Below are 26,305 nucleotides of genomic sequence, written 5' to 3'. Positions count from 1 at the left end.
GTGGTGGTGGTGGTGGTGGTGATGGTGGTGGTGGTGATGGTGGTGGTGATGGTGGTGGTGGTGGTGGTGGTGATGGTGGTGGCAGTGAGGATGATGTCGAAGCAAAACATTTTTGAAGTTTTTCTGTAAGTCAGGCTATTTTGCACTTTAATCAAGAGAAATATAAATTTCTATTTTATAACATCATCAAGTCCCTTGGCTCCCTCCTCAGCAGTTCATCCCGTGTGGAGGGGCTGACAATTTTACCATGTGAACAGTGATAACTGCGGGTTCCTCTGAACAAGGTGGTTTATATAGTTCCTAAGAAATTGTTGTTAGGAAACATATAATATAGAAAAGTATTCCTGTAGAATGGCTTCTCTAAAAATAACTTCTTCTGAGAGATTTAGAATTTAAAGAACAACAAGCTATGAGCCAAACATAGAGTTCTCACTACAAATTATTTTTAAATAGCTATCTCATCTGCCTACAATTTTCTATACACTAAACTCTTACCTGAGTTAGAGACCACTATTGTCTTGAGCACTGTTCTATTCTGTAAAGAGACACAATTACCATGGCAACTCTCACAAAAGAAAACATTGAATTGGTACTTGCTGACTGTTTTAGACGATTAGGCCATTAGCATCATGGTGTGGAGCATGGTGGCACACAGGCAGACTTAATGCTGGGGGAGCTGAGAGTTCTACATATGGATCCAACAGCAGCAGGAAGAGAGAGTCCACCCACAGTGACACACTTCCTCCAAGGCCACACCTTCTAATCCTTCTCAAGTAGTGCCACTTTCTGACGACTAAGCATTCAAATATATGAGCCTATAAGGGCCATTTTTAGTCAAACCACCATACCTATGATGACATTTTCCCAGTACTGCGAAACAATTGCTTGTCTTACCTGCAGCAAATGGACATTGCTGTTCTGACTCACAAAATTTTAGCTGTTTCATCTTTTGTTCCTTCTACATTTTTACACGGCTTCATTCTGACCTGACTCTTACAGCTGATATTGTCTTGCCCTGGTCGGCCCTGGAAAAAACTACTGCTCTCAATTTATTTCATGCCAAATTTCATTTATTTAAACATCATCCAAAGTCACCGGACTGGGACTCAAAGAGATCAAGCAGCGGCCTGTGTGGATCTAAGCTAAACCCTCTGCAAATATGTTTCTGTTGTGGATCTCAGTGCTCTTGTGGGATTCCTAACAGTGGGATTCAGGCTGTCTCCGACTCTTCTGCCTGCCTTTGGGATCCTTTATCACCTACTGTGTTTCCTCTTCCACCCTTCAGGTGAAAATGTGTGTCTGGCCTTATTGTAGCTTGTTATACCATATTTGCTTGGTATCTCTGGAAGACCTGCTCTGTTTTGAGAAAAGCAGGGGCAGAGTGGATCTGTGGAAAGGGGAGGCATGGAGAGGCTTGAGGAAGGGGAAGAAAGAGAAACTATAGTCAGGGTGTACTATATGAATGAAGAATAATTTTTTTTAAAGTGTGTTTCAATTGAAACAGTTACAGGCAGCTAGTGTGGAAGCGACCCATCACCCATTCCCATCTTGTAAAGGTAGGACATCTTGGGTTGTTTCATAAATGTCTAGCAGGTATTTTTCCTTCATGCTGCTCTTTGTTGCCATTAGAGTACTTACTCTCTACATAAAGAAAGGAAATTCTGTACTAACTTGGAACTCCCATGACTTTTCATGAAACACTAGATTAAAGGAGTATCATAAAAGAAGAAAAATAAATATTGAAAGTGTTGTTTTAAATAATCAGAAACAAAGCAAGCACAGAGCAGAGGAAGCAACACTGTGAAGGAAGATCCTAACATGGAAGGAAACCTTCACCAGCGTGAATTTGATAGGAAATCTAATATCTAGAATAAAGAACTCAATAAATTAAACAACAAAACAATTCCAAAAGTATCCAGTCAATAATTAGGCCAATGAATCAGAGAACTCTCAAAAGTAGAAATACTAGTCATCAATCAATATATGAAAAAATGTTGAACAACCATAGATATCAGAGATATGCTAGTAAAAACTGCATTGTGAGTCTCACCCTTGTCAAAAGGGCTGCCTAGTGGGAATATAAGATATCCACTCTAAAACTCGTGTGGAGGTTCCTCACAAAACTCAAAATGGAATTTAGCTTTAGCATTTATAATTAAATATGTTATTTGTGTGTTCATTTAAAAAATAATAGTATATAAACAAAGCAGAAACTTTAGCAGGGAGTCCCTGTCTTTTGAACATATAGTACTGTTGGTTTTTTTCTTTTAATTCACCAAATAAATCAGTAAGTTTGATGTGTTGTTTTCCCCTCGCAAGTGGGATCCAGTCCCATAAGCTACTGTGTTAACTGAAGCCTCCCGCCGTGAGCTCAGTCCTTGTGATTGCTAAAATTCAATTCATTCACATCTGAGCCAAAGTCGGATTTCCAGGCAGTCATATTTTTTAAAAAATAATTTTTTGTCTACCAAGTCTCTGAAGTTAAATTAGACACAGCCTCAAACACTTAATTCAATTTCCTTTCTATGTTTTCATTATGCTGTGGGGGCAGTGCTTTAAAACTAAGAAAAAGAAAAAAGGTTTTCTGCGGGACATTTTCATTGCAAAACTGAGTAACACATTTGTGGTGTGTATCTGGCTGCATAAGAAAGGACTTCTAATTAATCGCTTCTAAAGCTATCATCAGCTGGAACTGTGTTCATTATTCTGTCACTAAAAGTCTAATGGTGCAAGATCAGCTGTGTCTCTTCTCTAAATAGCTGAAGGAGAGTCTTTCAGAAAAATGAGAGACATCAGAACAACACAAGCCATGGACACAATGCTAACCTTAATTGAAAATCAATGGTGTAAGCATTAAAACTACTGCACGAAATGTTAACGTTTGTTCTGAAGCTGAAGCAAGGGCAGTGCATTCCGGTGACTTCACTTCTGTTATCCAGAGGAACCCGTCACTCATCAGTCATTAGCTTGTAACCAGGGGGCTGAAGTTTCGGTTCTGAATGCAGAGCCGGAAAAACTAAGCCAGTAATGGTGAAGACAACAAAACACGCCAAGCTAAATTGCTTTAAATGACATGAACCTCACCCCTGTACCTTTGAAACCTGTCCTAATTGAGAGCAATTGATTTGCCCTCATGGGTCTCTTTTAAAGTTTGTCAGATTTCAAATTCAAAATGGTAAGGCCTTTCTGGAAATCATTCTGCAATGGAGTTTTCCTCTGAGGTCATTAAATGATGAGTGAGGAGTAAGGTGTGGGGCAAATATTAAAACCGAACTCGGTGAATGGAAACCTTGGAAATCAAAGTTGTCGCATCTGTTTGATGCCATTGGAATCAATGAAAAGAATGAAAATGGCTTCAACATAAAACAGTTAGGATAACACAAAGTATGGATGATGTGCCAGATTCTCAAAATTCTCTTCTCATTTGCCGGCTATATCTTTTCTTCTCTTTTACCTGCATAACCCCAATAGAGAGTGATGAGAAACTCCAGTAAGCAAGAGAAAAGGTTAAATCCTCACTGACTTGTGCTTACTTTTTGTTCCTGGTAGCTTGCATAGAACCTTCCACACTATTAAAAGATGAAAGACTACATTCAATGATGTAGACTTCAATTCTATTCAACCAACACTAGCTGCCTATTGCATAATTCAGTTTTTAAATTTGTCTTTAACTGTTCAGTGAAGGCTAGAATATAGTGATTGGTCTTGGGGAATTCATATTTCACGACAGGAACCTATAATTATTCAAGGCAATATACTGCAATCATTGTTAAAAAGAGATCACAAAATCCAGTGGAGATGCAAGATGTGAATGAAGTGGAAACATGAGAAGTTACATCAGGAGGAATAAGTCAGATACACAAATGCAGGGATGTATTCACTGGGATGGAAAGCAAAAGACGATAAATGGGAATGAGAGACGAAAGGAAGAGTTTAGTGGACTCTTGAAGTACAAAGGTTTAGTACTTCAAGTACTAAAGTACTATATGGTTTAGAGACCGTGTGGCTACACCATACTAAGATATACTGCAACTATAATAGACCACACCACGTTTGGGAGACCTGGTATTAAGAGTAAAGAACACTGCAAGCCCAGACACTTGATGTATGTGCCTAGCTGAGAAGCCAATGGAACAAAGCTACCATCAGGGATTAAGATTGAATGTCTCAAAGTCAGAGGTGGGTTCCAAAGACTTGTTAGTGGGAAGCATTGAGATTTGAGTTCCTGCTTGCTGGCCTGGCCTTCTAAAACTTTTAGGATGGTTAGATAGAGTAAAAACTGATCCCAAGAGGGATCCAAGTTTGAAATCACTGCTAAGTGGAATGGAAGAGTAAAGGCACAGTGATGAATAGAAAAGAATATCTAGTAATATTCAGGTGAGACTGGAGAGCAGCTCCATGGTCAGGAGCTCTTGCTGAACAGCCATGAGGACCTGATTTCACAACGCCCACACCCATGAAACAAGCTGTACAAGGATGCATTGAGCCCCAGCACTATGAGGCTCATGAGAGAGAGAGAGAGAGAGAGAGAGAGAGAGAGAGAGAGAGAGAGAGAGAGAGAGAGAGATATCACTCAAGGTTGCAGACAGCCAGCATAGACAAAAAAGTGCAAGCTTTCATTCCAAAGAGAGATCCTTCCTCCATGGCAGAATGAGGTGGAGAGTGATGGAGAGAACTCAGTGCCCTCCTCTGGTCACCATATGCTCCTCAGTCTACGTAACCACTCATGTCCCTGTGAATATACACACACAAGAAGAGTTTAGGCCTCCAGGGAAGGGAGTTGGCAAGGAAAAATGCTTGCTCCAAGACTAAGGAACAGAATTCAACCCCAGTTAGATAAATAACTGTAAGAAGAAGGCAAGGAAGAGGAAGATTGGGACCATACGATAACATGTTAATGGTAGCTGCCATTTTGTTTTCCCTGAAGCTATACTGAAGTATCTCTTAATGTCAGAGGGAAATAAATGGGAGAACTTCTTCCAAGTCTCAGATTGGTGGGTCAGTGACAAAGATGACTTAAGAAGCTCTGAGTGAATGCCACGAGAGAAGTTGAAGTCACTGGCCATAGAATTTTGTCTAGTAGAAGAGATTCAAGGATGAGTACAGAAAAGGAAGTGTTAAGAGATGTCAGATCTGTGCTGCTGAGCTGCTAGAACACTGTTATAAATAAGAAATGATGGTTCTTCAAACTCGTAGGAGCATCGATGACTACAGTCCTATAAATAGATATTACTCGCTATGCAATTGCTATGCGACAGGCTATGCTGTGAGTTTCTTTATGACTGTGATGACAACTGTAAGGTCGGTCTTACTCATGGTGTTTGTTCTAGATAAAATCCCCGAGAGTTGAAAACCTTCAAAGATCTCAGAGCCACAGTTTCTTACATGATAGGCAGGACAAAGTTACAGACATAACGATATTGTTTGTCAGCAAAGGAAATAGGAAAGTGTCCAGGAAGAAAATAACCGGAGAGGAACATGACACAGTAGGGTGAGAGGAGAAAATGTGTGATGTCAAGTTAAAGGAAACAAGAATAAATCCTTGAGGAAACTATTTTATTTTATTTTATTTTATTTTATTTTATTTTATTTTATTTTATTTGGATTTCTGTTGTTTTCAAGATATTTTTCCACTCTGTAATAATTTAGCAACTCTTAATTTGGTTGTCATATATATAATTTCAAGACTGACCATTTGGTATTGGATAGTCAGTTGAGGGAACTCTTCCCTGGGGAAGACTTCTTCTCCCACTCTCTGGGTTCCTTTCTCGCCTGGAGATCTCTGTCTCAAGGTGGGAAGCCTGTCTGTTAGAGTCATCCTTGTTTAGGTTTTACAAAGCTATGTTTTTGAGACTTCATGGTGTAGCTTCTCTGACATTTCTAGAAGACACAGTTCCCACAGCCTTGCCACACTCTCTTCTACAGCAATCCCTGAGCCTTTGGTTTAAGGGGGAGGGCTGTGGATGGATCAGTTAGGGATGGGCACCACTCGATCACTTGTTGTCTACTTTTTAATCAATTGTGGTTTTCTGTAATAATCTCCATCTGTGGGGAATAGAAATATCTTTGAAAGGGGGTGAGAGCTACACTTACCTGAAGTATGAGGATAAATATTTAGAATGCAGTTAGGAGCTGTGCTCTTTTAGTAACGTGGTGGTTGTAGGTTCTCCTCCAAGCTCCACTTCATCACTATCCCCGAGCAGTCTCCTGCATTTCCAGGACTGAACATGACTTCCTCCCTGTTGGGTAATCCTTAACCCAACCACTTAGTTACCACTAAGACGTGAGTGCCACTACTGCACTTTTAGAATTACCGTGTCATGTTGATGATAGTCATTGACATCTAGAGGCACCATGGCTTGTTTGGATATTGGTTGCTTCATTCTTTGGAAGCTCACATGGCACTGGTACCATGAAAGCTAGTCCTCAGGGAGGAGGCTTTCGGGTCAGATCCAGTTAGGATTCTCTAAGTCCTGTGTCTGAAGTGAGTGGTGTCTTCAGCAACTGGGACTTATCCTCCACCTCTGCAAGATAACCAGTAGCAACAGATAGCCTTCTGACCAAATGTATTCTCTTTATAGGTTTGTTCTCACCAATCCTATTGCTTGCTGCATATGGCTTTGTAACTAAACCAATAAAAAAAATGGAGAGGATACTTGTTTGGAAAAAGATACACATGACATCCATTTCTGAGAGGACATTATGATTCATTGAAAAATACTTTTAAAAGAAATGGAAGTGTTTTGTATTCTGATGAATTGCACTCCCTTTTGCCTTCTATTTCTATAAGAGCACAAAACAAACTCCAGGCTGGAGTCCAAAATCTAAAAGGGCCAAGAGGTGATATTCTTCTCTTTATTTGCATTGTACTTTGTGTTAGTTTGGCACCCAAGAAATGGAGTTGAAAATCTAAGAGGTGTGCTATGCTTACAGGCTAGGAAGTTTTTCTCTTATAGCATATCCTTGTTGGTGCTGTTTTGTTTTGTTTTGTTTGTTTTGTTTTGTTTTGTTTTGTTTTGTTTTGTTTTGTTTTGTTTTGTTTCTGTCAACTTGTCATAAAATAATGTTATCTGGAAAAAAGAACCTCCATAGAGAAAAATGCTTACATCAGACCATCTGTAGGCAAGCCTGTGGGGCATTTTCTTTATGAACAATTGATGTGGGAGGAACCAGCTCACCATGGGGCCTGCCACCCCTGGGTAAGTGGTCCTGGGATGTGTAAAAAGCTAAACTGAGCAGGCCAGGGGAGCAGACAAATTAACGTCACCCCTCTATGCCTGCTGCTTCATTCCTGCCTTGAGCTCCTGCACTGACTGCCCTCAGATGGAACGTAATCTGAGGGTTATAACATGAAGTAAAGCCTTTATTTTCCAAACCTAACTAAGACAGGGGCTACAATCAGTAATTTATAAATATTACCTCAGTTCTTTCAAAGGACCTTCAGTTTCAGAAAAGCAGCATCATTAACTAGCTCCTAACTCATTTTGGATAGCCTGTCTTTATCAATACTGGTGCCATTTTGTTTTCTGTAGTTGTGCAAGTCAAACGGTAGGTACCCGTTTCATCACAGTGAAAACTGTGCTTCTGCGATTGAATAGCAAACTAGGGTGCATTAGAGTCAGAGAGTGGTACCACAGCACCTCTGTTTCCCACTTTCTACTCCATGCAGACGCGATTCAGGGAGGTGCGACAAGTAGTAACTAACTCTTTCATAGCAAGAAAGAAAAGGATAGAGCTAGCAACTAACTAGGTTAATATATATCTTTAATTAATGCACTTACAAGCAGATCTGAGTTCAATAACTAGAATCACATACAAGAGGGCTCTAGCATGGGCTATGTGCGTATACTCCCAGTGCTGGGAAGACAGAGACTGTGGGTATTAAGGGCTCACTGGATAACTAGCCTCCCTCTTGGGAGAAGTGCAGTGACATGAAAGACCATGCCTCAAAGGGGTGGTGGAGGGTGAGACAGACAGCATCTGATTAACCATACATAAGGTTGGTCTCTGACCTCCACTTGCACACATGAGCCCATGTGTGCACACACAAAGCAGGGAGTAAGGGCAAAAAGTTCCAAATGTCAGAAGAGAAGGGGGTGACCAGAATCGTAAGAGCCAGCCAGTGGTGCATAACTCTAACACTAACACCCTGAGACACTGTGAGGTTAGGACTAGCCTGGGCTATGTAGTGGGACCCTGACTCAACAAGAAAAAGAGGAGTTGCCACAGACTTGATGCTATTTTAAGAGAAGTAACCAGAAAGGTAATTTCTTAAGGTTTCAGTCTTCAGGGTCAAAATCATAAAACTGATGTGAATTGTTAGTAAACCATGGCTGCATCGACGCGCTACTATTTAAAACTTACCCTCCACATATTTTGTTCATGAAAGTTCTAAGATCTTTTCCTGAAGAGGAGGTAGAACATTGCTGAATAATTGTGTTCAGAACTGGTGCTTTTAAAGGATCTACCCAGCAAACAATGGAAATAGATGCAGAGTCCCATAGCCAAACATTAGATGGAGCTCTGGAAGTCTTGTGGCGGAGCTAAGGGAAGGATTGAGGAACCCAGATTGGACAGGGACTCCACAGTAAGACCAACAGTCAACTAACATGGATCCTTGCAGGCTCCCAGAAGCTGAACTGCCAACCAAAGAGTAAGCATGGGCTGGACTTAGTCACTCTGCCCCTCTCCCCAAGCGCCCATATGTAGCAGATGTGCAGCTTGGTCTTCATATGGTTCTCCCAACAACTGGAGTGGGGGCTGTCCCTGACTCTATTGCCTGCCTGTGGATACTGTTTCCCTAACTGGGCTGCCTTCTCTGATCTCAGTGGGAGCAGATGCATCTAGTCCTGCAGTGACTTGATGTGCAGGGAGAAGGGGTAATACCGAGGGAGGGGGCTTCTCCTCTCAGAGGAGAAGGGGAGGGGGGAATGAGAAGAGGATATGTGCAAAGGGTACTGGGGAAAAGGGGGGAGTTGATATTGGTCTGTAAAGTGAATAAGTAAATTTTAAAAATACAAAAAAGGAAGGAAGAGAGAGAGACTGGAACTTCACACTTGAAAGTCTGGAGACTCTGCCTTGAGAAGCACAGAATATTGATGCCCCGCCCTATATTGTAGAGACTTCTTTTCTATCTATCATGTCAGATCTCAATGCGACTTTTTCTCATATTCCTGTTACTTGATTCTTGAATTTTCTTGGATGTTTCTTTCAGTTGTTTAAACAACGACCTGTTGCAATTTTGGTTGCGACTATTAAGTAACCACACAACACTCGACACGGGGAAATTCCTCTTACCACGTGGAATTACTTGCTTTGTTGTAGACAGAAGAATTTGTTCCATTTGCCCCACAGCTAACCAACAAAAAAAAAATAAAATACTTGGATTCATTCTGGCTTTCTAAATGACCATTCTATATCCCAGGTCAATTTAATCAAAAGCTATAGCAAGCACATTTACTTTATTATAAAAATTTCCCACATTTATTGTGGGATTTTTCAATGAGCAGGTTTGTTCTACATCAGCTTCAACCATAGCAAGGGTGAATTGTATCCAGCTGAGCACTGAACAGTTTCTAAGGAGATATTTCCTGTAAGGAGTAAAGATAGACCCATGAATGCAGAAAAGGGTTTAATGTGCTACATGACACCGTGTTCTAAGAAATATAAACCAAAGGACAGTTAAATGATCTCATTAATTATTTATATCCTTAACTGGAAACACAACAACATAAATGAAGTTCAATAGATTGAAATTATAAACTCCAAACTCATGGAATCCTGCTTTTTCAACTAGCTGACAGTTTGCATTTCATGAGAGCATTGTGTGTGGGTGCCTAGACTGTGTTAGTAAGGATTGGCTTATTGTACCCAGGTAGCTAGGTAACAATAACTTTCTTAAATGATGAAGAATTATTTTAAACTCATTTTTGTTAGGAAACATGTTAACATTTCAGGAAAAAAAAAACCCTCTCATTTAACCTTGTCAATAACATCAATAACATACTTCACTTCATAGTAATATAATGACAGCTTTTAGGATATATACAAAGTCTAAAAACAGGTCATGATGGAAATCCTTATGTCGACCATTTAATTTTTTAAAAAATAATGTCTAATATTGCTATGATCATTCTGCCCTCTGGTGTTAAAATAACCTGTTGATGCCAAAGCTCATTTGCCTTTTTCAGATCAGTATTTTCATGACCCACTTGTCTAACTATGGAAACGACCGGCTGGGATTATATACATTTGTGAATCTAGCCAATTTTGTGCAGACCTGGACCAACCTGCGTCTTCAGACCTTGCCTCCAGCTCAGCTGGCTCACAAGTATTTTGAGCTCTTTCCTGATCAGAAAGACCCTCTCTGGCAGGTAAAATCAGATCAATAATTGGTATAAATAATTAATCTTCACAAGAATCGTTTCTTCTTGTCGACTACAATTTGCTGTGTGTTAGACACTTGAAAACACATACAATTTTCCCACTAATTTCACACTTTATTTTTAAACTGAAATCATTGTCATTATAGAAGAGTGGTTTAAAACAGACAGTTATACAGAATAACAACCAAAAGAAGGACTTTATTCTTTGTCTTTGCTACATATAAACAAATTTATTTCATTCACATATCTGTAGTGCTAAGTGGCCAGAAAGGAAAAGCAGGTCTGTTTGTTCGTTCATGAAATAGTACTTAAGAATGCTGTTCTTATGTGCTAGTGTGTTCTAGATACAACTTCACAGTCTGTCTGGTTTTAAAAAGACCAAAAAATAGCCTGTATAATAGCACTCCACTTCATTTTACAGTCCTGTTAAAATTCCGTAGTTTTAGCATTATAGTTGGCAAAGTTACATTTTTAGATTATAGTTACCAAATTTTGAAGGTAGCTGGAAGAAATGAACTGCCTCTTTACATTAGGGTGGCTTGATCCTTCTCCTCTTGTAGAAAACTCGTTTACATAGATTAAAAATAACTTAAGATCCAGGGGTTCCTTAAATGGAGTGATTTAGTGAATGCTGAGAGTGTGTCTCCCTTTGGACCAGTGGGTCTTAATCTTCCTAATGCTGTGACCCTTTAATACACTTCCTTATGTTGTGATGGCCCCCCAAATTATTTTCATTGCTACTTTATAACTGTAACTTTGCTGCTTTTATGAATCAAAATGTAAATAATTTTGGAGAAAGAGGGTTACCAAAAGAGTCGCAACCCACAGGTTGAGAACCACTACATTTGAGTATCAGAAAAAAATAGTATCTTCCCAAGTTTACTGCTTAAAGGGGAGAGGGTAACTGCAGGGTTGCCAGGAGCAGGAAAATGTGACACCCTGGGCACTCAGCTATTTACCACTCCCTTCTTCTCAACTGAAGGACAGAAGGAAATCCCCCCAAAACTTTTGTGGTGCCACCTCATGACCTTCAGTTTCCAAAAGAAACCCCTTGAATGTGGTCGTGTTTCCTCTGGTTTTTTAAAGCCAAGACTGGAGAGGCTAGCTCTCAAATGGATACACACAAAAAGAAACGTCTCTCTATTCCTCTCCCATACAGAACCCCTGTGATGACAAACGCCACAGAGACATTTGGTCTAAAGAGAAAACCTGCGATCGTTTACCAAAATTCTTGGTAATAGGACCCCAGAAAACTGGTGAGAACTTTTAATATTATTATTAAATAATGTAAAGTAACCAGCCAGTGAGCCCTTGTTGCCGCGGGACCTAGAGCCTTCTGTACAGCTCATGAAGGAACCGTACACATTCCTCTGATGCAACCTTGTCCAACTGAAGAATAAAGGCTCTGTTGGGCTTTGTTTAAAAGGAAATGGGAGAAATGTCAGTTGAAAGACACAGCAGTCAATTTGCTGTACGTCTCTCTTTTTTTTTTTTTCTCCAAAGATCGTACTCCAGAGGTGTAGCTAACATTTCTAAAATTTAAACAAATTTTGTGTTTAGAAAGCGATTGACAGGCTTTGCTCAAATGCCGAGTGAGACAGATATAAGTACCTGGGTCTTTATAAGAAATCTTTTTCCAAATACTCTATTTTCCAGATACACTTTATTTTTCTTGCAGAGGTGACTGTTTAAAAAAAAAAAAGATCTAAAAGATGTTTGACAAGCAGAATTCCTAGACATAAATAAAACTCTCCGCCACCAAGGTGTTTATCCGCACCCAGGAGGCATCCGTTGCACACTTTCTTAAATTGGCATGCAGTTTTTCCCTCCACAAAATTCATGTTCCTGTAAAACTCCGTATTAAAGAGAAGCCCAGTGGAAGTTTTCATGCCAACCATTTGAGCTGTGCTTTGCGTGATAAATTACTCGGGGCCCCTGGATTCTGGCTTCATAGAAAACAGTCACAGAAACTGCACAGAGTGGTAATCCCCTTCCTCGTCTCCGAAGATAACCGAGAGTTCTATGCAAGGTTCGCAGACTCAGTAGTCAGAGAGTGTGGCTAAGAATGGGTAAGAATGGCAGCCGTTGCTTCCCTTGTGTGTTCCGTTGCCAAGATCTACTGAAAGTCTAAAGATGGTTAGAAAAACATTGCAAGTGAAATATCCTCGGCGGCCCCCTCTGCCATCATGTAACCCACCTCGCCACTATTCCTCGTCATCATGTCTGAGTCTTGGATTACGCAGCTTGCATTGGAGCTCTGCAGGATAAGTTACTTGTCCTACCACACTGGATGCAGACACTGTATCATCATGCTGAGACGGTGGAAATATCACTGGGCATACTAAACTCTGCTGGGCTTTCAAATATTTATGTTACTGTTTGGATGTGACATTTGTCTTTGGCATAAAATCTTTATAGAAAATTATTGTTTTGTGGGTATTAATTTTCCCAGGTTTGGGGGAGGTTTTTTATAGATATAATTTACATGATCTAATAAAATGTATCCATTCTAAATACAGAATTAGACAAATGTTACATATCTCGGTTTGTGTAGAATTTCCACATAGAATAACTTCAAAATCTTCATGAGACCCTGGCAGCAAGCTTTTTCTTCCCTAATAAACAGACTAGGAAGCTAAGACACAGAGTTCCCAAAGCAGTCTGTCCAACTGTAAGTCCTGTCATTCATGTCTTCCCCCTCCTACACTTGTGTAATTCTTAGATACTCTTTCATTCTTATCCTTAATTTTTAAAAGACAATCAATATAGCAGAAGTATACATGCTCCAGGGCCTCCTGAGTCAGACCCCTGGGATGTGACTCAGCCTACAGATGTGAATCAGCCTCTGTGTGACTCAGCTGCAGCTAGAATTTGAGGATCAGTGTTGGGTCTAGGTGCTGAAGAACACTGGTGTTGTCTGTCATATGTCCTTGCATTTCATCCCATGTGGCCTTCTTGATTGTGGGTAAAGTGCTCATTGTTTGGCTTAGATACCCTGTGTCTTTTAATTCGTTCTTTAAATAATCTTGTTGTTGACAGCTATTTTAACCACATTTAGAATGTACAGACATTGTATATTCAAGGGCAATTTTAAAGAAAACTTTGAGTAATAAGAAAATACCAAATTTTGCACAAATGGCAGTATGGTATCATTGCTCTCAAATAAGGATGGCACTTTCTGCACCTGAGAGATTGTTCATGCTATCTTTTGACCTGAAATAAAATTGGGAGAGCACAGTCCATTGGATCACAACAGTTAGACCACACGGGTGTGTAGAAACTATGGGGACACTTATATCCTAGGAATATTGAACGGGTAGACAAGAGATACCTTTTAGTGATAATATCAGAAGCACAGTCACAATTGCAAGTAACTGTGTAAATCTTGGGCAAACAAGTGCAAACTGCTTTTCTTTCTCGTGCAGTAGCCTGAGCTATATACATTTTTATACCTCCTGATTTATGTGAAAACACTAACTTTACAACTTTAAAAAATGACTCCCAAACTATATACATACCTATTATGCACCATTCTATTCCCAATAAATGTAAATGTTGTCCTATGTCACTAAAAAGAACACCAGTTCTCTTCAAGCTTAACAATTTAAATAATTTTTGACCATTTGTTATTAAAAGATTAAATTCTTCATTAGCTTTCATGGGCCTCTGGAAGAATATTCTGTCAAAGTTTATTATTATATCAAACAAGTAGCAGTTTGGGTGATGAAATATATCAAATAATGGTATAGTTCACTTATAATTTTTTTCTTTTTTCATTTAAAAAATTGAGTTTAGGATGTCTTTTATCTTATTGTTTGCTTTTTTATTTATTCTTCTCACATGCAATACATCCTGACCACAGCCTCCATTCCTCCCCGACACACCCTACCTCCCTCTCCCCCAGATCCACAGGACTTCTGTTTCCCTCCAGCAAAGATCAGGCTTCGCAGCGATGTCAACACAGGGTGACATGACAGGTTACACTAAGACCAGGCAGAAACCCTCATATCAAGGCTGCCCAGCATGAGGCTAAGGGTCCCAGAGCAGGCAAATGAGTCAAAGGCACTCCCACTACTGTTCTTCGGCATCCCCCAAGAACACCAAGCTAAACAACCACAGCGTGGACCTGAAGGATACAGGATGTCTCTTCGCATCACAGAAAATCTGTGAAATAAACGAGGCAGATGGGTGGTCTTTTTCTTTAAGAAAACTGCAGTAAATATAAGCTAACAACCAAAGTCACAGATGACAGCAGTGACTAAGCTAACATCAGAAGTCTGTTTTCCCAGCATTGGTCCACACTCACCTCTCATCCTTCTGCCTCTGCTGGGGAGAATGTGCCTCCCATTCGCTGGGTTATCTGTTCGGTTTGCTGGGGAGTACACTGAAAGAACCTGCCTCACTCATTATAATACTGAGTTTATTAGTGACTGAGTTACTGACCGTAGGAAACCGTCTTTTCCACTGGTTGATTTCTGATCTCTGCTGTCATTTCAGGTACCACTGCCTTGTGTCTGTTCCTGATTATGCATCCTTCCATCCTTAGTAACTCCCCCAGCCCAAAATCCTTTGAGGAGGTACAGTTCTTTAATAGAAATAACTACCACAGGGGGATTGATTGGTAAGATGGGTTATTAGTATAAATCTAAAAGTATATGTACCATGCACAGTATAAACTTAGTGCTAATATTTAGAAACACCGAAGTTTGTGACTACAGATAACATTCATGCCACACATATTACAAAATGACTGAGCAGCATTAAAAAAGGCACAAAAGTCTTTCATACCAAGGCTCTCCAGTTAATGGGAGGGCTTCTTGCCTTGGGAGAGCCACATGTTGGTTGGTGTGGATTATCCTTGAAGTTTGGAATTGCAGATGTGCATTCAGAGAACAAGTGTAAGCCCCAGGAATGTCACTCTGCCCTTGTGCACCTTTGATGGAGTGATGCTGTGGTCTGAATACATCGTTCTCTGTCATGTTTTGATGAAATTAGCCAGAAGTAACTAGAAATGGAAATGGGTGTTTATTTCATGAATTATGAAAGCTATAAAACAATTTAAAGTTACAAATTAAAAAAAATACTATTTTTTACCTTTGAGTTAAAATTAAAGTATGTTAAGTATCTGAAGAAAATTATTAAAATCAGAAGAAGTAATATAGATTATATGTATAATGTAATGTAATATTCTACAATATAGTAATAAGGCCTCTGTGGTCAGGCTTGTTGCATGATGTCAGTTTTCTAAAGATCAACTCTACCAAGAGGTCCCTGTGGTTAATCTGTAGGAAGACTGATGGGTGAGTATCACTTGAGCATCTGTAGAAGTGATATTCTAATTGTCCCACTGTTCATGGCCAATTCTTCTACACAGTGCTGGGTATTATTAACTAGTTGTGCTGGGTATTATTAACTAGTTGTGTGGTGTTAAATAAGCTAGCAACTACTGCAACCTCTGTCACCACGTTCTCAAGTAGAACAGAACGTCGACACTGGGACAAAATGAGGAGAAGGGGGGAAACCTTCTTTAGAAGTAAATCCTAGCAAAATCTTGGCATTCCTGCAACTTAAAAATAATGTTTTTTTCATCAATTATATCAACAAAGCCCTTGTGATCATAAATGTGTCAATACTGTAATAAAAAGTAAAAATTCTTCAAACAGTGTACAAGAAGATGACACAAATAACTAAATATAACTCAGGGTCAGGGTTGTAGCTCGGTGGTAGAGTGACGCCTAGTATATGCAGGACCTGGGTTCAGTCCTCAGCACTTCAAAACATAAGTAAATAAATGGGAAAAGGCAAAATGCATCATAGATCTGAATACAGCTCACCGAAAGCATCCCTCAGATACTTTTGATTGACAAATTACACATTATAAAAGGCAATTTATGCAAATAATAGATAATGGTAACTGTTGAGTGTCATTTTATAACTGTAATTACAGCTTCATTCTCAGCGGCATCCAATGTGTCCTCGGCAGACTGCCAGGCCTCCCTGGGAAACATCACCCCATCAGCTGGGCTTTGGGGATGTTGATTCCATAGGGCTGAAGACCATGTGCCTCACAGTTCGGGGGGCCATTTTAACAATTTGCTTACACACAATTAATCTAGGTGCATGGGTCTGCTTTTGTTTTAGGACTGCCTTAACTGATAAGCAGTCTAAGTGTATGAATAAGGTACAAACAAATTAGGCCAAATGAAAACTTTTGAATGCCATCTTAGACAAAGTAGCCAAAGCCTACATTGAAAATGTCTCAGGAGAACATCTGACTTAATCCTGCTTATACGTTTTATGCTTTATGATTTATGATTTAGCATTCCTTTCTAATGCCTAGGATGTAGAGGAGAGCTAGAATCATGTGTAGACAGCCATAGAGCCCTGTTATCTTTTGGAACTTGGGCAGTTATAATCTGGCTTTGAGTACAATCAACTGAAAATTCTCAGGATCAGAGCTGGGCAAAGGTGTCTCACTGTGAAAGGAACTTGTTAGAGATGGAAGGAGAGAGGACCGGAGGGCGTGCTGCATAGTCTAGCTTAAATGACCAGCTACCTGTTCCATGAAGGAATGTCTCAAAAAAAATTAACATGGAGAAAATAATAAAGAAGACACCAGCATCATTCTCTGATCTCCACATATGCATGAAGGGTTAAGCACACACATGTGCGCGCACACACATACACACACACACATACACATACACACACATACACACACACACATACACACACATGCACACACAGACATACACACACATGCACACACACACATACACACACATGCACACACACACATACACACACACACATGCACACACACACATACACACACACACATACACACACACATGCACATACACACACACATATACACACACACATGCACACACACATACACACACACACATACACACACACACAGTGCATGCACATATATCACATGCAGACAAGAAAAAAACTGAAGAAACTAGAAGCTATTCAGTGACAACACAAACCACAAATAAATATGGAGTACTACAAAAAGTAGATTTTTTTAAATTTTTTTTTCTGCTGAAGTCTTAGGCTTTTCAGAAGCCTGTAGCTTGAGGGAGCTGCATTCATATGTATAACCCCTAAAATTATTAAGTCGCTGTAATATATATGCTGATTCTTTGTCCTAAATACTTAATCTCCAAGAGTGATCTTACCTGGTGAAACTTCAGGTCCTGTTCTGGAAATGTGGACCAGAATCTCTTACATTTACCAGTTTGCAAATCAAATATCTCTCAAGTTATCTGCATTCTCCAACTCCTAGAGAATATGAAAATATGGTCAAACAAGACGGAGCCCGTTTTCTGTGTGAGTCTCTGAGACTAGAGAAAATCAGCAGCATAGATCTAATATGCCAGAGGACTGTAAGGGCTTTTCAAAGCCTGAACTGTTACATGTATAAAAGACAGATGGGAAAGTGGGTGTCTTTTGCTGTTAAAAGCTATCTAATATCAGCACCTCTGTCCTTTTTATTCATTACTTTTTGGATGGTTTTTCAGAAGCAGGTTTGAGATAAGCTTGTAGCCAACAGACACTCATGATAATCCAGCCTCTCGAAGCAGTAAAAGCTTCAAAATAAGGCCAAAATATGGCACTGCTGGAAATAGAATATAAGCCACAAGAGATAGTGCCTCCAACATCCCTCATATGTTTTCATCTCTTTTCCTGCAAAAGGGAGCCAAATGACCTGTGCAACAGGTCCAGTCCCTGGAACACACAGCAAGATTATGTTGCTCTAGGTGTCTAGATGTCTCTGTTAGCTTTGCTTTGTGATAACAACTGAAGTCCTAACAGGAACCCTGGTTAATAGACAATGCCACGTGGGCTTACTATACACTGAAGGCAACATGGGAATGTTGGTGACTTGTGCTCAGAAATTACTGAACTCTACTCAACCTAAGTGGTGGTGTGGCCCATGAGTTGAAGGCAGGAGAGAGCAGGATGAGGCCATTATTATAAAATGTAACTCTTAGAAATTAAATTGCAAACAAGAGCCTTTTCTTCTAAATGGTTTCCCCTTCCTGCTATAGAAATAGGTACTATCATGAGCTGATTGATGTAGCTATGCCTGACCACTTTAGCAGGGATGGAACTTGAAGCAGATGTCGACATTTCTGTGTTTGAGCTGCCAAGTGTTGCTGGGTTCACCCTTGTGGTGATGCGGCTGCTCATTACCCTCCAGGGAAGCTTTGATGAGGTTTTGTCCTAAATTCTAAAGGAAAACAAGGTAACATAGTATTTTAAAAGGAAACAAATAAGCCCTGTCACTCTGTGCTTCGACACTCTGTGATTAACTATATCAGCCAGACCCAGCGGTTGGAGTGACTGTTTTACTGTGACAACAAAACTATCCTGTATGATTTATTTTGAATGCCTTTTAACTAAATGTACATCTGGTTCATGGCGTTCTCTTTGGTCAGGGGGTCTCTGTGCTGGTTTTCTGTTTAGATGCATTTTGCACAGGAGCTGAGGTTTGATTATTTTTTCTTATATCCTTCTTGCCCCATGATTTTTTTCTCTGAAATTAAGCAAAACAAAAAATAGTTTGTCAGATAACCTTCTTGGTGTTTTGAACACGTTTCCTGTGCCAGCTCGCATAGAGAAAAGTTTTGTAGGAGACCGATGAATTTCTTCGCCACTTTTAACGTCTTCAGTCACCCACCACGTTTGTAAGGGGCTTGTTTTGAAAAAGATGCTCCTTTCTAGGTACATGGATTTCTTCCCAGTCCCATCTAATGTCACCACTGACTTTCTGTTTGAGAAGAGTGCTAATTACTTCCATTCAGAGGACGCTCCCAAAAGGGCTGCTTCTCTAGTCCCGAAAGCCAAGATCATCACCATACTCATTGACCCGTCAGACCGAGCGTACTCCTGGTATCAGGTAAGGAAAGCGTGTACCCAACGGAGAGAAGGAGAGTTTGTACAATGGAGGGTCATTTCCAGCAAAACTGTAACTTCCTGTTGGAGGGCAGGTTATCTTGAATGGGTGCAGAGAGAAAGGCAGAGAGAGAGAGAGAGAGAGAGAGAGAGAGAGAGAGAGAGAGAGAGAGAGNGAGAGAGAGAGAGAGAGAGAGAGAGAGAGAGAGAGAGAGAGAGAGAGAGAGTGCACATGCATAAAGGAGGCCTTTATTTTTCTTACCTGATTACCCTGATTTTCTTAGGAGCATTCTGCCTTGTTTTGAGGATCTCTCAATGAGAACTCCCCGGTTAGGCCATACAGTCTGGGTATTGAGCCCCAGGGATCGGCCTGTCTCTGCCTCCCGAACACTGTGATGACAAGCACACATCATCCCTTCTGCCTTTGTAGATGAGTTCTGGGAATGAGTCTCAGATGTTTCCATTTTCAGGGCGAGCACTGTGCCACCAGAACTGTCTCCCTAGCCCCTCCCTCTCAGATTTGTATAAAAGACCTACTAGTTAATTAATACGTCCAACAAAGTAGATGGTTTATTCTTGGTTTCCCAGGAGAAACAAACACTATCAAGGTTTTTTTTTTATCTTATTCACTTGATAACTTAATAAAATTCATTACTGCAACGAATTGCAATTGAAAACATATAATGAAATATTACAGGTGTGTATGCACGTGCATTTCAAGATAAATGTAATAATTTGAAATCATTATTTTCTTCAAGCACACACATAAATTACAAAGAGGCTAAATAGGTTTTCTTTTTTTTAATCCATGTTTTATAAGTTGTAAGGTCTCTGTGGCAAACTCTACCATTGCGTTTCAAAAACCAGCCACAGAGGATATGCAGGGAGCACGGCTGAGTTCAGTAAAGCTGCTGGCCCCAGCTCCACAGGAGCTCCAGTGCCTGCTTCTTCTGGAAAGCAGTGGAGAGGCAAACATACACAGAATCCCTCATCCCTGAAAGCCCAGCCTGTCCAAACTGCTCTATGCCTTTTTCTCCGGTGCTTATTGTCTTCGTGTCCCTGAGGTCCGCCAGAACTTGGCCAAGGCTCAGTCACTGTAAGATAATTCAACATACTCTCAGGAAGTCTGTAAAATGTGCAGTGATATTTTAATCACCTAATAAAAAGCGGATACAGCAAAATTGAGTTTTTCATGCCCTCACTCACTATGAATCTTTAGTTAGTTAATATTTCTCATTTCTACAATTTTGTTTTATATTTTGAGACAAAGAATCAAGTAGCCCAGGCTGGACCTAGAACTTGCTATGTAGCAGAGGGTAACTTTGACCTCACCTTCCTGCCTCCACCCCCCAAGTGCTGGGATGACAAGCATGCACTGCCATGTCTAGTTGATAATTTTTAAATACATCCCTAATGTTCATATTTCATCTATCCATCAAAAAAATTGTAATGATCTCTGCAAAGCATTGTTTGAAAAGTGATCCGAGTTGATAGATATTAACACTACTTTTGGTTTTTTGGAGAAGCAGCACGTTTGAATAAGCATAAAAACAATAAAGATGTAAACGATGCACAGACTTGTTCCATGATAAAAATCTGACTTCAAAGCAAGTCAAATTTCTTAACAGAGGAGTCTGAGCATTAGAGAAACTAGGAAATCTTTAAAGTAAGGAACGTTTTAACATTACAAATAGAGCTATCTGTCAAGGGGTCATCAACAGGATAAGACAGAAACAGAGGCCGATATTCTATTTCCCTAGAAACTGTAATCTCAAGACAAATGTGGAAAGTCATGGTAACAAAAACTTACTATCTGAGGCTCTGCTGGTTATCTCTACCTGAGGTTAGACATACAGTTAATTGTCTGTGTTCTAAGTGGCCCACACAGTTCAGAGCCTCCTGGATGAACGAATGTTGTACTGGCACTAGTGTGGTTTCAGACAGCTAACTTTTTTTTAAGATTCATTTTTAACCATATGTGTGTATGTCTGTGTGTGGGTACGTGCACTGAATGCAGGTGCCAAAAAGAGACCAAAAGAGAATATTGGATCCCCTGGAGCTGAACTTACAAGTTGTTGTGAGTTGCCTGTCATAAGTGCTAGGAATTGAACTCAGGTCCTCTGCCATCAGAGTGCTTTTAACCACTGGGTCAACTCTCCAGCCCCCCACAGCTAACTTCTTGACCATTGTGCTATTAGAGAATAAAGCACTATGTTCTTTTATATTTAGCAAAAGCAGTTATTCCGGTTCACAAGTGGAAGGGCACTTTGTGAGATGTTTCAAAGATGAACTGGGAGCAGAGTCACAGGAAGGGATAGACTTTAGAGAGGCAATAATAAAAGATAATCTCCACGAGAGGGGATGGAGCCATCGGAAAGCTAGGGTCACAGACATCCAGGGCCCTGTGTTGATCTTCTATGCCAAACTCAGAGCCATCGCTCAAGCCAAAGAATGCATTAAATTGCAAGTTGACAGATTTCATTTTGTGTCTACTTTTTTCAACAAGTATCTGGGGGGGGGAAAGAAATATACCTTAATTGGCTCAAAAAGAAATCAGATTGGAGCTTGGTAACCACTTAGCCCCCAGAAAGTGAGAATGAGTAGAATGAGAGAGAGAGAGAGAGAGAGAGAGAGAGAGAGAGAGAGAGAGAGAGAATCCAAGGCTTTCAACTAAGAAAACATCATAAATACTGCAGAAGAATCACTCCTCAGTGGGTGAGCAGAGGCTGGCAGAGTCTGCCATGCAATAACTGAAATTCCAGTTGCCACAAATGTGCTCTTCAACTAGATGTGGTGAACGGCCACAGACTGGCAACCGTGCCCGAGTGCTTAGTGATCAATTTGAAGAAAAGGTGATTGTCCTTGAGCCCGTGAGCCTGAGACAGAGCCATTAGGAAACATTTTCATAACTCAATTGCTGCTTTCTGCATTTTCTCGTTCTGGTTCTCCACAAAGGTTGCCATTAGCTAAAATAACCTTGGCTTTTAGATGCTCGGTAATGTGCGGTAAAGTCTGTAAATCTCACATAATGGGCATGCCAGAGTTGGCAGGACTTTCTCCATTTGAAGTAGCCAATGGGGCCTTCTAATCAAAACCTACCTTAAGAGTAGGATTATCAGGGGTGATTGTATAGAAAGCATATTCACTGAGCAGGATGGATGTTCGATTATGGGCAAGCAAAGAAATACCACCTGTAATGGGGGTTTTGATAGTTTACTTTCAGAACAAAATGTATAAACTGGGGAAAAACTCAAAAAATATTGGTTTAGAAATCCTATCAACAATAATTTAGCCTCTACTACCTAAGTTCCCAAAATGTACAATCTCACCAGTATATTAACTTTAAACTTTGATGCTCTGAGCACAATTTCATCTTCTATTAATTTAAAACATTAAATTACTGTCCAGTAGTATGCCATTATTTCTTTAGCTTTGGGACTTGTCAAAATATTGGGTTTTAATTATTTATGCCTATAGTTGACATTAGTTTAATTATCCATCTTTTTGTTGCAGCATCAGCGATCCCATGAAGACCCCGCAGCTCTGAAATTTAGCTTCTATGAAGTGATCTCTGCTGGGCCCAATGCACCCTGGGAACTCCGAACCCTGCAGAAGAGATGCCTGGTCCCTGGGTGGTATGCCAACCACATCGAGAGATGGCTTGTTTATTTCCCTCCATTTCAGGTATGAATCAACTGGGACTTACAGCTTGTAATAACCTCATTAAGTGGATGGCTTTGCCTCGAACAGCAGAAATGGTCACTCGCTAAAACATTGCTGGGTTTTATCCTTTAGTTTCAAATGATGATACTGGCAGAGAAAAACAGGCACATGTTGAAAAAAATGGTTTTTCTAAGAGTATCTCAGGCTAATTCTCCCTGATCAACTTATTGGCGTTAGCATGCCATCTCTGGCTGCGTGAGATTTGAAAAGGTTCGGCTTCCTAAGTCCTGTTCTGACATTAATAAAGCCCGGTGAGAAGGGATGTCTTCTCCAAACCACACAGACATGACTTTGTTTAGTGAGTACCATGATCTCCCCTCTGAAAGACCTTGCTGGAGTCTTCATGTGTCCTGCTCCCCTCATCCCTTGCTTTGTCTCGTTAGCTTGACATCAGCTTCTATAAACACTCAGTCCCTGCTCTGGATTGCATAAGCAGCCCCGTGACACCAGAACTCAGTCCTGTGGCTCTATACTATACCATGAGTACAATATGATAGCTGTGACAACTTACGGCTAATTAAACATAAAAGAGTTAAGTAAAACCTAAAACTCAGCTAATTTTCATTAGCTCCATGTGAAAGCAGAATAGCTTCATGTTAGATGCAGCAGTCTGTCCGAATAATGCTAAGTTCTGTTGAACATCCAGAAAGGGAGCTTTGACAAAGTTGTGTGACAAGGTCTGCGACTCCCATCATGGCCTACTGTCATTTTGTCATGCTGGTGTTATCCATCACCACACACCAGAGACACAAATTCTTTCCCATAGTTTCTTTTGGCTTTGGTTTTCTCATTTGCTTTGTTTTCTTGAGGCAGGGTCTCACTCTACAGCACAGGTCTGACCCCAAGCCCACAGAAATCCTCTGCTCCAGCCTCCCAAATGTTGGAATTACATATGTGGCCCCTGTTAGTTCTTTTTTTTACTATTTTTTTTATTATTTATATGTATGGGTCTGTGTGGATGTGCATGTGTGTGTATGGGTTCCCTCAGAAGCCAGAAGACAGAATCGGATCACATGGAACTAGAGTTACAGGAGGTTGTGAACTACCTTAGGTGGGTTCCAGGAACTGACCCCTGCTCCTCTGTGAGAATGTTATGTATTCTTAACCACTCAGTCATCTCTTCAGCCCCTTCCATTTCTTGAGTTTATCTTGTTTGGTTGTTTGAGACAGGGTTTTTCTGTGTAACCCTGACCATCCTGGAACTCACTCTTTAGATAAAGCTAGGCTCAAACTCAGATTCACCTGCCTCCGAATGCTGGGACTAAAGGTGTGTGTGGCCACTGCCCAGTAACATTCATTTCTTGAGCAGCATTCTGCCCATATTCGTGGCTCTGGGAATCACACCTTCTTCCATATGTTTATCAAAGGATTTCTCAAATCCTGCTCCTGAGTAGAGTTGGGGGGCGATAGGTTCTCTGTCTCCTAAGCTTATTATAATCTTTCTATTCAGGAGGTGGAGTCACGGCAATGGGGTAGGGAGGGTTACTGTTTTAGTCACGGGGTCTTACGCTATTCCTGGCCTCAAGTTCACACTCCTTCGGACCTGGTCTCCTGAGTGCTGGGATTTGAGACAGGAGCCAGCACTCTGACTTAATTGGCAGCTTTGTTCTGTAGTAGCCTTCTGTCCCAGTGTGAGTGACTCAACCCTTGGGATTGAGTTGGGATCTCACAGTCACACTCCTAAGCACACTTTGTCCCCATTACTATCATAGTTTTCATATCATTTCCCAGATTTGTCATATAACATTGGAATGCTTAGTTAGCTTGTCTTATTTCCAAGTCACTAATGAGAATTACTTATGGCACCTCCCAACAATGTATGCAGATCCCCAAGGACAATGCACAAGCAAGTGTAGAGTGCAGGAATTTGCCATTATACAGTTGACACATGTGTTTTTCAACATCCATGTCTCTTTTCTTTTTCTTATTGTTACTTTGGTAACTTAGTTGCTAATCATTGATGGACAGCAGCTAAGAACTGCCCCTGCGACAGTGATGGATGAAGTCCAGAAGTTTCTAGGAGTCTCACCTCATTATAATTACTCCGAAGCTTTAACGTAAGTTCGTATTCTAATTAATTTCATGAAGTTTTTAGTAAGGAGCTGATTGTAAAGAAATTGTAGTTGGATGATAGGATTCGCTGATTAGTGGCTTTTTCGAACGTTGACTGTTTTCTAGGCTGACATTTTCCAATTGAGAAAGAACAGTGTGACAAAGAAATGTCCTTGACATTCTTGATACCTAACTTGACAAAGATTTCCCCTAGAATAAACATGGAGAAAAAAATCGTTGTGGCTCATGAAACTAACAAAGAACCTTAGAAGAAAAAGCTACTTGAAATAAGTAGCTACGCTGGCTAGTTTTATGTCAACTTGACACAAGCTAGAGTCATTTGAAAAGAGGGAACCTCAACTGAGAAAATGCTTCTATAAAATACAGCTGTAAGGCATTTTCTTAATTAGTGATTGATGCTGGAGGGTCCAGCCCACTGTGGGTGATGCTATTCCTGGACTGCTGGCCCTGGATTCTACGGGAAGCAGGCTGAGCAAGCCAGTAAGCAGCATCACTCCATGGCCTCTGCATCAGCTCCTGCCTCTAGGTTCCAGCCCTGCTTGACTGAGTTTCTGTCCTGACTTACTAAGATCAGGGACTGTGAGGCTGAAGAAGCCAAATAAACCCTTGCCTCCCCCAAGTTGTTTTGGTCAAGGTGTTTCATCACAGTGACAGTAACCCTAAGACTGTCGGTAAGAGCCGAACCCACTTATCTGGTGACATTGGAACTTCTTGGGAGCGTGAAGACATGACTGGCATAGTTTAGGAAGTGACCTTTCTGTGGCTTTCAGAAATAATGTCATATTACAGAAAGAGCCCAGTGGTTGACTGGCTAGGAGGAAGGGCACTGTGAGAAGCCTAAGCATGCTTTGTGTCTTCCTTGCCTTTACCCACTGTGAATCTGACCCTGCTACCCTCCCTTCAACAGTTAACAGCACTGGTTTGGGTTTGGGTTTGGTTGGTTGGGGGTTTGTCTGTCTGCTAGTTTTCACTGGTTTTCCCAGGTGACTGACTGGAAACTGGAACTCAGGTGAGGAAAGCTAAAGAGCAGAATTTTTTTTTCTTTTTCTATTTATTTATTTATTTAATGTATGCGTACACTGTTGCTGCCTTCAGTCACACCAGAAGAGGGCATCGTATCCCATTACAGATGGTTGTGAGCCACCATGTGGTTGCTGGGAATTGAACTCAAGACCTCTGAAAGAACAGTCAGTGATTTTAACCGCTGAGCCATC

At 40.6% G+C, this 26,305-nt stretch overlaps 1 protein-coding gene across 4 annotated transcripts in view; it reads left to right on the top strand.

Moving 5' to 3' along the window:
* The window catches only part of LOC110290928 (bifunctional heparan sulfate N-deacetylase/N-sulfotransferase 3), a 156,359-nt gene that overhangs the window by 114,395 nt on the left and 15,659 nt on the right, over positions 1 to 26,305 (top strand). For 3 of the 4 annotated variants that reach the window (XM_021157836.2, XM_029475611.1, XM_029475610.1), the window contains 6 exons: positions 10,191 to 10,373; positions 11,545 to 11,641; positions 14,883 to 15,006; positions 19,125 to 19,299; positions 22,809 to 22,979; positions 24,966 to 25,075. In XM_021157836.2, the coding sequence (XP_021013495.1) occupies positions 10,191 to 10,373; positions 11,545 to 11,641; positions 14,883 to 15,006; positions 19,125 to 19,299; positions 22,809 to 22,979; positions 24,966 to 25,075 (860 nt within the window). The remainder of the gene's footprint in view (positions 1 to 10,190; positions 10,374 to 11,544; positions 11,642 to 14,882; positions 15,007 to 19,124; positions 19,300 to 22,808; positions 22,980 to 24,965; positions 25,076 to 26,305) is intronic. The other variant, XR_003836259.1, reaches the window with a different exon arrangement.

Source organism: Mus caroli, chromosome 3 (assembly GCF_900094665.2).
Source record: "Mus caroli chromosome 3, CAROLI_EIJ_v1.1, whole genome shotgun sequence".
Lineage (NCBI taxonomy): Eukaryota > Metazoa > Chordata > Mammalia > Rodentia > Muridae > Mus > Mus caroli.
This window is presented reverse-complemented; position numbering and strand designations above follow the sequence as displayed.